Source organism: Macrosteles quadrilineatus, unplaced genomic scaffold (genome assembly GCF_028750875.1).
Source record: "Macrosteles quadrilineatus isolate MER2022 unplaced genomic scaffold, UCM_ALF_1.0 Scaffold_9__3_contigs__length_116548681, whole genome shotgun sequence".
Taxonomy (NCBI): Eukaryota; Metazoa; Arthropoda; class Insecta; order Hemiptera; family Cicadellidae; genus Macrosteles; species Macrosteles quadrilineatus.
Window position 1 is genome coordinate 44,630,973 of NW_026542602.1, and position 15,882 is coordinate 44,646,854.

The 15,882-nt window shown below is 33.6% G+C and overlaps 2 protein-coding genes across 2 annotated transcripts; both read left to right on the top strand.

Annotated features, from left to right (window-relative positions):
* The first annotated feature begins 7,853 nt into the window (after window positions 1–7,853).
* LOC129003374 (uncharacterized protein K02A2.6-like) lies at window positions 7,854–10,148 on the top strand. Its single transcript, XM_054431666.1, has one exon. It carries the CDS (start codon window positions 7,854–7,856, stop codon window positions 10,146–10,148), a length of 2,295 nt encoding a protein of 764 aa, XP_054287641.1.
* A 335-nt stretch (window positions 10,149–10,483) lies between these two features.
* On the top strand, window positions 10,484–12,037 carry LOC129003375 (uncharacterized protein K02A2.6-like). Its single transcript, XM_054431667.1, has one exon. The coding sequence runs from the start codon at window positions 10,484–10,486 to the stop codon at window positions 12,035–12,037; it is 1,554 nt and encodes a 517-aa protein (XP_054287642.1).
* Window positions 12,038–15,882: the final 3,845 nt, after the last annotated feature.

A 15,882-nucleotide genomic window follows, 5' to 3' on the forward strand; every position in this document is an offset into this window, starting at 1 on the left:
GTAAATGATTGCACTATTAGAAATGATTGCTAGGTTTATTTATTTTTGTTTTCCGAGTTGTCAGAATCAGATAGTAAAAAACACACAAACATGATGAGCAAGAATTTTATGAGTACAGTATTTAGATTTCTTGTTGAAAAATCATTGTTTAAAAGTTATTTAAACAGCTTAATGTGACACTAAACTGATGTGCTTTGTGTTTAAACTGCCTAAATATAACTTTAAATGAACACAATAAATTTCATTGAAGGAGTAATTCCAGTAATGTTGGTGTGAATATACTCTTGAATGTGAGTAACATTGAATTAAGTTAATTGTAGAATTGATTTTTAACTGATAATTTAACTGATGCACCCAGTATCCTATAAAGGAAAATAACTTTTGTGATTTAGTAAAAAAAATAATTTAGACCATGAATAATTAAATTAGTTTAAGTAATTAGAAATTGTGTGGTTAAGAAAAATGGAAGACAGAGTTTGAATAATTTATTTAATTGTGGAGATGGTAAAATTAGTCAAAATTGAAAACACTGAAATAAGAAGTGTAGAACAATAAGAGAATAAATACTGATAAAATGTCCTTAACTCCTCACTGTTTTAGTTTATTTTTAATAATATATTGTTATTATTTCCACAATACAAATTTAGTATAACCAATCAATCTTTAATGATATACATTGAGAAATGAAGTAAGAAATTCACGATTTCCTAGCTTTTGGTTCGTCGCTTGTTCTGAAACAGAATCAGGATTGGAAATAAAGGAGGGAATTGTTCCCCTTTCAATTGGCTAAAATCAAATCGACAAACCACATTCGCTGTAACACTATTGGCTTTAAATGTAATACAATATCTCTAATCATCAATTTTGTTTGTTAAATTAATTTCATCAAAAAGAGTGTGTTTTTACTAGATTTGTTTTAGTGATGTATTTTTAATAAATTAGGAGTAGTAAACCAATATTACCCTTTTTCTGCCATAATAAGAGGTTGAACTATTGAGTGAAAGAGCGAATTTTCAATTTATCAGGGTTTTCATAATAATAGGGCAACAGATTTATTTTATTGATTGGAACAATATAGGGTTTCCTTAAAGAATGTTCTGTCTGTTGATTATAAGATTTGGATTAATTGACTATTATTGCTATTAATTTTCACATTTTACTCCAGGCCAAACATAATTAACTCTTACAAAAATATTTCTCCCCCCCCCCATCTTTTTGCAAAAACTTTGGAGTGTTATTCATAAACAATGTGTTCATGATGATCAAAACAATACCTACTCCATTTAGTATAAAACGACAAAACCTTGCTTTATTTTATTTAGTCTCCATTTAGTTGCAACATAAATAGAGCATTTAAACAATGAACTGAAAACTTATCAACAGGCATTTTTATAACCCACAGTGAGTGTAGACATTTTCAATAACCCCAGATAAAGTTTGATTTATTGTTTGTTATATAGTGCAATAAATATAAACTAGAGCCATAATAGTGATAGCACAGACAATAAATCTGATTATATCTACATGTGGAATTTTATTTAAAATATTCAACTGTTGTTTAAAACTGGAAATGTTTTTTTACTGTGTTTTACCTTAATTTAACAATAAAAAGAATTTTTCATCATACTGCAGCAAAAACAATAATTTTAAATGCATGCGTTGCGGGTCTAAAGTAGCATTTTACTCTCTAGGGAGTAAAAGAGTTTTAAGCCCATAGCGAGTAAAAATCAGCTGTTGTTAACTCAGTTGTTAATTTAGATTGTAGACAATCGTATGAATCGAAAGTGTGTGTCGATGGTAGCTTATTGTTGCCTCATTGTAAATAGTTTGACATATCGATAGTATAATGTACACTAACACAATCGTAGTAGAAAAAACAATTGAATCCCTGATACATTAGCAAATTCAATTAATTGAAAACAAGTTGGAAGTTGTTTTGAGAGGTTATATTTAAATTAAAAACATTTTAGTAACATAGTTTGTTCTAATAATCGTGCAAAATGACAAAAAATATAGGCTAGTTCATCATACGGGCAAAAAGTGTCTTTTCAACCATCGCTCATTTTCCGAAAATCTTGAGCTTGGATCGAAAGTAGTCACTTTAAGCCCTTGTGAAGAAATATACTATATTCAAAGGTTTTTTCAAACAACATTTGAAAAAAATTATAGTTACATCATCATTTTTAAATATTGTTTGACAGAGATTTTATACTTTTTTCAGTGAATTTGAAATAGGAATTTAAGATTTTTAGGAGTTTGAATCACTCAGCTATATTTTGAACTTAATATTCAGCTTTAGTTTAATTAACTTGACAATCAAAAGAATCCTATCTATGACTAAACAAATCTCAGTATTACTATTAAAAAAGGCATGAATGGTATAAGTTATAAACAAGGTACAAGTCAAGAACTTAACAAATATAGACAGTAATGATTAAAACCACCCAAATACACTGATCTTCTGTTATTCGACTTTTGTACAATAAAAAGGCAAAAGTATTTATAGCCTACATAGTGAATTCTGTTAAGAAGTCTCTCGCTGAAGGAGGCTCCTATAAAATAATTTAGAAGCAACTAAAAGATAAAGATACACTATTCAGCACACATTTCTTCCAGACATAAAAAAACTTCAAAATATATTACAAATTCTCTGTTGTAATTTATTACCACAATAACTGTTCTATAACTCAATATAATATGCATGTCAAATAAATAAATCCTCAATAAGCTTATAAATCATAACAAAACAACACTATGTTTCCTAGTAATACTATTTTCTACAAATTCTACAAAACTATGTACAACTCTTTCACAACTAAAATATTCCAAAATATATCAATGTAACCACATTTGCAATTGGTAACAATATAGTATAAGCTACTAACGATACGTTTTACCACTATATAAAACTATTGTGTAAACCACGGCTTTTGTAAGATTACATGTTGTACTTTGTTTTCTGATTATTTACAACAGATCTAACAAACTTCAACAACACAATTCTCAACAATACATTTTGTAAATAATACACTTGATTTGTACTGAGAGTTCTGAAAAAATGTGGGGAAATACTTAAAAATAATTTCGTCCAACGTAATTTGATTCGAAAAATGTATTTTAAATAATACAGTTTAAGCTTATTTACAAATAACTTTTCACATATGAGATATATACAAGGTCAACGAAATATACTTAAAACTTATATAAATAAGGATTTATTTTGTTTAATGCAATAATTTTAAACTAACTTATAACCATGAAAAATTTGCAAAAAAAGTACATACAACTTCAGGTATAAAATTAATACTATTTTCATACTAGTGTACTAGTGTATTATCTTTTTAACATTTTGTTTACTTTTAGTAAACATTGGTGTTCCCATAATTTTACGGGAAAAATGTTAGGCAAACTGATAAAATAAAAAATATATAGACTCTCCTTGAAGGTTTCAAAATTTACCTAGTTACCAATAAATTTTCCTGATTTTGGTATGAACTTGGCTGAATTACCTTAAACAACCTGGGAATAAGTTGCCTTAGTGATCAACAAGTTTTGTTTTTAATCATTTTATTTATTTTAAAATATGAATATCTGAATAATATTTGATTTGTTCATCTTCAAATAAATTTAGCTAAACAATACAGGATTTCAAACACATAGTCTTTCGATGGTTTCTGAAAAACCCTTAAACTATAAAAGACACTGGGATAAATTAAAATTAATCAACTGCACGGACCATATCTGTGAAATAAACTACTGAAATTTGATTTGTTATTAGTATTTGACAGCATTCTCAGATATTTCCAGTCACAGTGTAAAGGCATGATAAGTTCACCTGCCTTCGATAATTTTTTTGTGGTGTTGCCTTCCGGATTTAACAATAGGAGGTTAAATACGTTTTTGTTGCCAATGTAAAATCCATTGGTCGTCTGGATAACGACCGGTTTCGACACTTAAGGTGTCACTGTTAAGCCTTAAAAGATGTGTTGTCGCTCCTAAGAGGTCGTCAAGAAGTCTTTAAAACAAGGCTATTTTAAGGCTTGACAATGACACCTTGAGTGTCGGAACCGGTCGGTATCCAGACGACCAATGGATTACGTTGGCAAAAATAAGGTATTTAACCTCTAGAATAACTTAGATTATAGGTTACAATTATTGTAGTTATGTATTTTTATTAATTATTACTATTTCACCAGTTATTTAGCTTTGCTGGTTCTAGTAACGTGTCCAAATAAAGTTATTTACCATCAACAATCCGACAGTTTTGACACCAAGGTTTACTAAATCAATTCCCATTAAAATAATACTTTAGCAATATTTGTACTTGAGTATAACAAAACATATATTTTTCACTTCTAATAATGCTATTAATATTATTAATTACCTATGATTATACCGATATTGACGTTTCTTGATCCATTCCAATACCTACTTCAAAAATAATCTCACAAAATATTTCTTACATACACATCAACAGATTCAAATTACTTTTAAACAGAAATAAAAAGTGTTTGCTGGCAGAAAATTGTTTCGACTTACATGAAAAATAACTAGGACTAAAAACACATTTATTGAATACTGACGCAGTAAACCTTCAAACTAAGTAAATTTTTATTTGTCTGATCAAATTTCTACTGAAAGATTCCCTTAAACACATGTTGATCCTTATTAAATAACATTAGGTTTAGTGAGTACTTAGGTTTGCTGGTACAATGTATGTGGTCCCGGTCTAGGTCATACCACGAGACCTACGGTGATAGTTTATTTCCTATATGGAAAATTCGCTAAAAAGAAAAATAAAAATATTTTTTGCAACGGTATATGATATATAACAAAATAATCTATATATAATTGAAACATATCCCATAACAAAAATAAAACACAATTTGATTGATTGTAATAATTGTTAAAAATATAGTTCACAAATGATTTAGTAAAAAAATTCTGCAAAGACAGCACATAGATTATATAGTGAATGAACAACTGTTCGATTCACCTTAACCTTTTATCTGCCATGACTGACTTCAGTGACGGTTTTTCTCAGAAATTTATTTGAAACTGAACTTGTTTCTTTCTAACCTCCTTTATGTAAACTATGGTACATAATTATTCATAATGAACTCAATGTTTTATACTAACCATTTAAATGATTATTTGACCAACATGAACAGTTATCTGCTTTTAATTTATTGATGATATTATAAAATCGCAACACTATTATCTGGTATTTGCTATTCAATTATTTTGCTAGAAAAGACCAATGTCATGCAGTAATCTGTGAACCACCAAACAACCAATTGAATGCTTAAAGTTTGCAAACCATTTTCCGCCAGCAAACGTATTCAGACAGCGCTGTTACCATTGTTAAAATATTAAAAATGCTAAATTACGAGTGATTGTTACTTAACGAGCTGTTATGTATTGAGTAATTGAGAGGAGACGAGTTCGATGCCCTGTCTGAGTTCATTTCAGACGTCATATTCTTCAATCGTTTCTCTTTCATTCGGCGGTTCTGGAACCATATCTTGACTTGGCGATCGGTCAGCTGTAGAGACTTGGCTATATCCATTCTCCGAAGCCTCTCCGGATATGGGTTGTAGAGGAACTCTTTCTCAAGCTCCAGGATCTGCTGACGACGGTACGGTACTCTGTTGCCTTTCTGTCCAACCCGCGGACGTGATAGGTCTGCAAACAAAACCGTAAAAAATAATGGATGGAAAATGGATTTATACTTCTGATGCCGAAACTACAGTAGAAAAATTCCCAACAACAATCTGAAGACTTAATTTTGTGTGACTTATAATTTATAAATAAATACCCTTTTTACTTTTTTAGCATACATCAGGTACAAAGTTCTGTTTTACATGAAAACTGTTGTCAAATACATTCAAATAAAAGTGAAATAGATGCTACATTAGAAAATGCAAGTAACTTCTTGATCAGCATTGTATGTGTTATTTAATTTACAGTAAGTAAATAAAAAAAATATACCTTAAAACAATTGAAACATATTACATTTGCACTTATTATACTATTGACTCATAAGACGATAAATATAACACAAAAGATGGTAAATGGTGATCGATTGGACACTGCAATCATCATCAGACCCTAGGTGAATGACAAGAACCTTGATGGCATCCCTACTTATACCCTATTTTGTGGTGGTAAGGCCTACCATGACACATCAATCATTTGTGCTGGCCCAATATGGACTCGGTGTTGCCGGTGAGAGATATCATCACTGGCGCAATGAGCAGCTGTCCTGGAGTCCAGGAGCTTCACTAGACTGCCTTCTCAACCTAACTTCGATTGACCTGTATATCAAGATCACTGTGGAGAACCTCTACAGTGAAAACCCTTTGGTTGAATGCAAGATCCTGAGGCCACTCTCGGATCACTCAGGTGGTAAGAGTTCCATCATGCTCAGACCACATGCTGATACAATTCTTCTTCGCCAAGCCATTCACCATCCTTCACCCATCTAGAGAGGAGTGGATGTCGTGGAAGGGTGCGTTCACAAAGAAAGCTGGTTACAAGCGCTTGCAAGCTCGAATCGGCGTGAGAAAAGTCAACATAGTATCAAGCGTGTGCGTTCACAGACAAAGCTTGTGCCGGCTAGCAAGCGCTTGTTACAAGCTCTGACAAGCACGCAAGAACGTTTCGTACTTGTTTTCCGGCGCTTGTTGACCAAACCAGTCAGTTACAAACTACTAACAGTGCAGTAGGATGTCGATTAGTTGATACTTCAAGTATTTAGAGCTTCCAATTTCCAAAAAATATATTACCCACGTATAGTGGTTTTTCTCTAGAATGTTCAATAACGTAACCAATAGGAAAAATATAAAATACATGTATTAAGATGACAAACACATTTAATTCCATATTAATTAAGTGTTGGATTTTTAATGGATAAAACTTGTATACTTTTACTTTATTGACCTTGAAAATTAAAACATTTGAATATGTAATAGTAATTTGCATCATAACTAATCAGCTAAATAGGGCGTTTAAAACTCCCTTCGAGTATTTTTTAGGTTTTATTATTGGTCCAAAATTCGTTCTGGTGCACGGATATGTTGCTTATGCCAATTCTCCCAAAACTTTACTAAAACACTTTAAATTTTCTTGAGGATGTAATTAAACGTGGTTAACTCCATTCTCATATAAGAAAAAAATCTCACTGACCAATTTCAATTGACGAAATAGATGGTGGTGGTATTCCCCGAACCTACCTCTTCCGCGGTTAATTGCATGAACACATACTTTCCTTTTACGAATTTTTAATTCTACATTTTCAATAAAAAACAACCCTTCATCACTTGAGGAAGATATTGTCTGTTATGTCTTCTCTAAGACTGTTTATAATTCATTTATACATATTTTTACTATCATATGTTTTTCTATTGTTTTTGTTTTGTAAACATTCATGAAATAGATTTTGTGTTGAGTTAATATGCGTGCATTTATTAATTATTTTGTAATTAATAAGTCATTTTAATTGGCGACGAGTGTGAAAATCAACTAGCCACTGAAAAATTCAACACATTTACTTTTAAAAATTACATTCAATTTCTAGTTTCAAGATACATTAATATTTTATACAGTTCAAACTATAATGGATGCACAACAGTTTACCACTTCTAAACACATTCAATGAACAACAAAAAGCACTTGTACGTGAGATGTCAAACATGTTTCAAGCTCAAATTCAAACAATTGTTACATCAATTGGAAAACCCAGAGAAGAAAGCTGTCAATCTACAATGTCAAATGTTGCTACATTCGAAAATTTCAATGCCAAACAAGAAAAGTTTACCAGCTATTTAGAACGTTTCGAAAACTATTATACAATGAAAGGTTTGACTGATAAGAAGAAAATTGCTCAGCTCTTGTGTAATTCTATAGGTAGTGAACATTATAACAACCTATCTGCATTTTTGGGCCCAGACAAGCCACTCAAATCATTAGATTATGAAACTCTGTTGAATGACTTCAAGAAACTATTGACTCCAAAGAAAAGTGTTGTTGTTGCTCAACATTATTTCTTAAATATCTTTCAAAAAGAAAACCAGTCAATTTCAGAGTTTGTGGCCGACCTCAGACGTGATCTTCAAGAATGTGAATTTGCAGTAGAATGCTCCAACGATGAATGTGGAACATCTGTGTCAATTGCTGATGTTTTCTTGCGGGCACAGTTCATACGAGGATTGAAGGACAATTGGCTTAGGGAACACCTTTTACAATCCGTTTACACAAAGTTTGATGACATTCTAGAGAAAGCTATTGCTCTTGAAGCATCAAAGGTTGAAAGCAAAGAATTTCACCAACATGCATGTTCTAACAACTTTAATATGGATTCGGCTGGAGTGCACAAAATTACAAGGTCTTCCAGACGATCCCACCAGTTCTCTAACAATCGCTCATCCAACAAGACATCTCTCAACTGGAAACAACGTTCAAATAACAAAAAACCTGACTTCAATGCCCTCGGAATAGAAGGCCTCTGTCTTAGATGTGGAAGTAACAAACACATTGCTGCAAATTGTAACAGACACAAGTATAAACTCCAATGTGGGGAGTGTTTAAAACGAGGACATGTCTCTGCAGTCTGCATAACTACACTGATGTCAAGGACTAAGAAATCAACATCAAAGTTAAATTCAACCAACAACCTACATTCAGGATCAAATGATGACGATTATTCTAGTGACGACTCTTCTGATTACGGAGTGCACAAAATTGATTCGATCTACCAGAATTTTGATGTCGTAGATTTATTTGAAGTTGGATATGATTCAGACAAGTACATTGTTTCTGTCACTATAAATGGAAAATTGCAATGTTTTGAAGTTGACAGTGGGGCTAAATTTTCTCTCCTTGCGAAGAATGACTTTGAACGTCTACATCTGAACGTACCTGTAGAACCATCAAAGCTAGCTTTCCGTTCTTACTCTGGAGACATAATCAAACCAGAGGGAAAGGGATCAGTTTCTGTATCATACAAGGGTAAACAGTTCAAAGGTGACCTTCACATCGTCCCTTCAGGTCATGATGCACTTCTAGGGCGCCAATGGATCCGAGGACTGGGTATTGAACTGTGTGAAATTGACGCTGAAATGAACCGACCAGCTACTACCCTTCAATTACAACCAGTAAATTCAGTTGAGGAACTGTTTGAAAAATTTGCGCCAATTTTCGAGCCAAAAATTGGATGCGTTCCAAACTTTACAGTATCATTACATCTTCGATCAGGAGCAAAGCCTATTTTCAATCGTGAACGGAACGTACCTCATGCTCTTATTGATCAGGTCAACAAGGAACTAGATTTACTTGAAAATGAAGGAATCATTTCGCCTGTTACGTCAAGTGATTGGGGGTCACCACTAGTCGTGATACCTAAGGCAGATGGAAGTGTTCGTCTCTGTGTCGACTACAAGTGTGGTGTGAATGAACGAATAGTCCAGGCAAACCATCCTATTCGAAAAATTGACGATGTACTCGATAGTTTGAGAGGATCTCGTTACTTTTGTAAACTTGATCTGTACAAAGCTTATCTGCACCTCAAGGTCGACGAAGAGTCCAGTATTATCCAGACAATGTCAACACACCGTGGAACATATCGTGTCAATCGTCTAAGTTTCGGAATAAAGACAGCACCTTCTGAATTCAACCGAATTCTTACACAAATTTTGAAGGGGTTGCCTAAAACCGAGGCCTACTTTGATGACATAATTTGCCATGGCTCAACAATGGATGAGTGCAAAAGAAATCTACAGGCCTGTCTTCAACGACTCTCAGATTTTGACTTACACATAAACAAACAGAAGTGTTCATTTTTTCAAGAACAAATAGAATATCTAGGACGAGTGGTGGAGTTAAACAAAATAAAGAAATCTCCTACCAAAGTTCAAGCTGTTAAAGAAATGTCACGTCCATCAAAAGTTGAAGAATTACGACGATTCTTAGGAATGGTTTCTTACTACTCTCGTTTCTTTCCAGATGCTTCAACTGTAACTTTTCCTTTGCGACGTTTGTTACGCAAAAATAAGAAATGGGAATGGACACAGGGAAATGGGAAATGCGAATCAAAACTGAGCTCTGCAGTAACAGGATACTCGTACCTTTCGATCCAAAACTACCGTTAGTCCTCACCACAGACGCTTCACCTACTGGACTAGCTGCAGTTCTTAGCCACTTAATAGATGGTACTGAGTGGCCAATTGCTTACGCCTCACGTTCACTCACTGATGCCGAATGTAACTATAGTCAACTAGACCGGGAAGCATTAGCCATAGTTTTTGGTGTCTCCCACTTCTATTATTACCTATTCGGGACTCAATTTCAACTTGTAACAGATAATCAGCCAATATCTAGGATCTTCAGACATGACAAGGCTCTACCACAAATGACTTCAGCTCGTTTACTCAGATATGCATCATATCTGTCAGGTTTCAATTACAAGTTGGTGTTCAAAAAGGGCATGGAAAATAAAAACGTGGATTGTCTTTCAAGAGCTCCTCTTACACAGACTCACTCTACTAAAGACAAGAAAATCGGAAAAGAGGTACACCAAATCTGCAGCCAAGTTATTTTTCAAATTTCAAGCCATGAAATCACAGCTGAAATCATTAAGAACGAGACAGCCAAAGATCCAGTGCTCTCTAAGATTTTGAAAGACCTACTCACCAATTCAACTGATTCTGATTTTACGTTGGTCGAAAACATTATTTTCCGGGGAGAAAGAGTTTACATTCCATCACTACTTAGAAACAAGATTCTAAATGAACTTCACGAAAGTCATCTTGGAATCACAAAAATGAAACAGCTAGCACGGCGCTATGTTTACTGGCCAAATATTGACAAGGACATTGAGCATCTTGTGAAAGGATGTGAAAATTGTGCACTAACACGGTCAAATCCGCCCAAAGCTCCCAATCACCCGTGGGAAATCCCAAAAGAGAACTGGGAAAGAATACACATTGACTACGCAGGACCGTTTCAAGGCTTCAACTTCCTCGTGTGTATTGATGCTAGATCAAAATGGGCGGAGATAAAAGTAATCAAAGATGCACCATCCAGCTCCAATACCATAAATCTGCTTGAACAGATTTTTGCAACACACGGCTACCCGAATGTTATGGTATCTGACAACGCCTCAATTTTTCAAAGTGATACATTCCAAGCTTATTGCAAATTGCACGGCATTTTCCAGAAATTCATATCTCCAGGACATCCAGCAACAAACGGCTTAGCAGAACGCTCTGTTCAAACATTGAAGAACCGCCTGAAGTCCACAGCTTCGGAAAACATACCAATGGCAATAAAGGTCCAGAAGATCTTAATGCGGTACCGGGCAACTCCTCTAGCATGTGGCAAATCACCGGCTGAACTTTACCTCCACAGGAAGTTAAGAATACGAATGGATGCCATTTTTCCCAACGTACAAAAAGCTTCAACTAGAAATGCTCCATCTGCACGTTCATTCAACGAGGGGGAGAGAGTTCAGGTTTGTCTCTTCATAAACAACAAGAACGTTTGGGAGTTTGGAGAAGTAAACAAAAAGTTGGGAACTCGACACTATCTAGTTTCCCTTGACAAGTCAGGCCGACTTGTTAAACGACACATTGATCAATTGCGGTCTACTTTGATACCAAAACCAAAAATTGTTACCACGGGACCAATCCACATATTTGATGTTCCACGGGCTTCTAAACACAGCACAAAAGAAAATTCTAAGGCTGTTACTTGTTCTAATCCTGAAAGACTGTCAATTCCTGAAAGACCATCAACTCCCTTAAGACCATCAACTCCTGAAAGACCATCAACTTCCGTAAGACCATCAACTTCCGAAGGACCATCAACTTCCGAAGGACCGTCAATTTCCGAAAGACCACCAACTCCCAAAGCAAACAATGCAGAGGTTCCAGTAGTTCAGGGAACAGAAACGAACAATAGCCATATTCCTGAGAATCAAGAAAGATCAAGGCGACAAAGGCAAATGCCGGGCCGATACAAGGACTTTGTGCTTTCATAATAATACACTGCAAGTTCAAAATAGTGGGGGAGACTGTTATGTCTTCTCTAAGACTGTTTATAATTCATTTATACATATTTTTACTATCATATGTTTTTCTATTGTTTTTGTTTTGTAAACATTCATGAAATAGATTTTGTGTTGAGTTAATATGCGTGCATTTATTAATTGTTTTGTAATTAATAAGAGTCATTTTATTGTCTCAACCAGAGCTGCAGCTGAGACTACACTGAGCTTGAAATGCAAGCGTTTGGCGTTATTTGTTGTGAACACTCAACAGCATTCTCAAGCGCTTGGAACAAGCGCTGAAAGTAAGTTACTTGTAACCAGCTTTCTTTGTGAACGCACCCTTAGGAAGAAATCCTCTTCACAGGGTGACCTTGAATGATATACTGACGGTTCAAAGGTAAGAAGTGGGACAGGGGCTGAAATTCATAGAGTTCAGAATAGGGTGGACTTATGTTTTTCTGTGGGAATGCATCCAACTGTGTTCCTGGCTAAGATAGCTGTGATGATGGAATGGCCAGGGAGAACCTGAGGCAGGCTTCGGGGACATTTCCATTTTTACTTTGCCGGTGGTAATACTCAACTCGTGCAAGTTTAAGTCTAATGTGGTCATGGACAGCCAGTTATTTCTCAAACCCTACACCATTTTCATCTCTCACCAAATTGATGGGCTGTACCGTTCTAACCGTATAAGTTCAAATTTAATTCGTTTAAAGACTCACCATGTATTTTATTCACGACTTGAAGAAGCTCGGCAGCTTGTTGAAAGCAGGCTGTAACTGCAAAAAAAAAACATTAAAAATGAGTATTTTTTCACAAAACTAATCTCAACCCAAATCTCAAACCCAAAACACACAAGTTATAACACCAAATCTGAGTCTACTATATACATTACTTGTTACCGCAGCGAGTAGTGTTAATAGCTTGAAATAAGGTTAGATAAATTACTATAAGATACTCACCATAGTATTTGAGGCAGCTTCCATCGTAGTACAAAGAATAGACGAATACTGCACTAAAAATAGTTAATTTTTACATTGAGAGAATAAAATTGTAGGGTAGATAAATAAAAAACTAGTTATGTTATGTATAAATTTGTATTATTTTGTACACAAAATTTACATATTTTCCTCAGTTATCTTGCCCTGATGACGAATATGAACAAATATGCCATACTTGTTTGCTTCAATCATCTAGAATAAAAAAAATCATCAAAATCCTAGGACAATATTTAAGGAGAAACTTTTGGAGACCCCAATTTGATGAGTTTTTGTGGAGGATGACCCAAATTAAGTAATTTTATGTCTATGACCAGTATAATGTTAACAAAATAGTTAAAAAAGCTTACACATTAATAGCTGATAGACATATAAAAGTTAGGCTATTATTATTCTGACAAAATTACAGCAGAATTTATTTCATTCCAGTCTCGAAAACTAATGTCAAGAGACTGCTGAACTCTGGTCCAAACAAAGAAAAGGTTTAACTGACAGAAGATACAAAAATAAATGAATGCATTTAAAATAAAAAAATTGTGTCAAAATCGATAAACTAGAGTAATACAACAAAAACATGATAGGCATGTAACAAAAATCGATAAATTACTAAGTTATAAAATGTTTGATACATAGCATCAAACTAATTTCTTTCCAGGTGGTTGTGCGAACTAAACTGATCCAAACAAATGATACTCTACTGTACTATGTTATTTACAAGGCTTTTGAAATAAAACCCAGTCCAAACAGAGTTTTCGGCTATTACTGGACAAATGAAAGCTGTTACCTTAACCATTAAATCACCTTAGATGTTTAAGCCATAGTAGGTGAATTTCAATAGCTGATATAAATTCCTTAACATATTTAAATAGCTTATTCCCTATATGGGAAATTCGCTAACAGGTCGAACATGTGATATGTGCATTTCTTTGAGATTACTAAAGCCGCGTTTACGGGGCCAGTAGAGTAGGCAGGTTACGGGGCAGTTTACTCGCCTCTAGTGCATTTCAAGTAGCCTACTTGAGGCCGGTAGCCTGCTCGCCAACTGGCTTTATGTAAGCCCGGCTTTAGAGAGCAATTACTTGTTCATCCAGTGCATGGTGTGGCCTATTTAAGACTTTAGGTAAAAATTAACTATTTAAAAAATTGTATAACACTAAAACATTGTAATTAACCATTACAATATGACAAAATTGTCAAACATAACATACCTGAAAAAATTTATGAAGCATGAAGTCAACACTAAATAAACGGAGTCATAAAATAAAGACTGTCTCTTTAATTAAACTATGTAGTGGAACTAATCTTCAAAAACACAAGCTATATTTTATTAAGTTAAAAACCGTTTTAACAAAATTAACACCACACAACAAAGTACTAATGATTTACATCATACAAATATTTTAAAACAAAAATATTAACAAACACATAATGTAGACTGTACGAGATATACACACTTAATGGATCAACGACTAAATAATCTGTGAGTATCCGATGCATAAAAACCGTAGTTGTAAAAGTATATTTATTAGACATGAGATATCAAACCTAATCAATAGGATAATTTAATTTCAAAACATCAGTAATTTATCAGTCAATCAATATGGCAGTTATATGTTGTAATGAAAATATCTGTAGATATCATTACAATATCTATTTTGTTCAAATAGTTAATGTTTCCTATAACAGATCTGAAGATGATTAGTAAAATTAAATTTGAATTGCTTTATTGAGTTTTGACTGTGATCTATATTTATTGATTTTACTCAAATTTGCCTTTGAAAATGTCTCAGAATTAGAGTATACAAAAAAACTCTTTACATCTCTTGGCTGTTAGCGAATTTTCCTGTAGCGAAAAATCTATTACCGTAGGCAAGGAAAAACCTGGATCTGATTTACTTTTTTCATTTTGATATCAATAAAGTATTCGTGTCTGATAACTCGAGTACTTTTATGAAATTAGTAATAGATTTTAATGAAATTTGGATAACTAAAAGTAAGACTATCAAATCCAAAATTTAAAAAATAAATTGGAATTAACAATACATCAAATTTTATGCTTGGCTGATAAGAAATCGGTTAACATAAGAAACAAAACTTGCAACACATAGTTGTTTTGTGACAGTAGGGGTTAGCAATAGACTTATCAAAACTAGTTTTCACCTCAAATTTAAAAGTGCACAAATAAGTTAATATTTGAAATAATAATGGATGTTGCCCAAGAGTTTTCTCTAAACTTAACCTTAAATAAAAAATTAAAAAAAAAACTATAGTTTATTTTTGAATTTGGATACGGTACTAGTATAAAATATTCTTCTTTAATAAGTTACTCTAAATTTACTTTTTTCTGTTGCCAGAAAATTAATTAGTCTCAAGTCCTATTGATTCACAAACAGTGGTTCCACTTCATTCATTATGTTCTACTACCTGTATAAATATGCTTCTGAGTTTTCATTCACTATGCATGTCTATATACATGTGTGATTACGTAAGGATGTCTACAACTTATCTGGAATACACATGAGGTAGGTGAATCTGATGTTTTTTCCACATGTGTTTCCGCAAATGTGAGATCCAAAAAGTGGCGAAGTCACATTCGCTACAATTCAGATCCGGAGCTTTGCCACACTGACGTTTAATATGAAACGTTAACCTGCTCTTGTCGGAATATCTTGCTCCACAGCTATCGCACTCGTAATACAAACGTCCTAAAGGTAGAATAGATAAATTAGTACATGAGATGGTGGAATTTATGAGCTTAATTTAGAGCGGTATTAAGTAACTATTAATAATATGAAATAGTCTCTTAGTCGTAAAAAAGTGAAGGTTTATTTTAGGCCTACT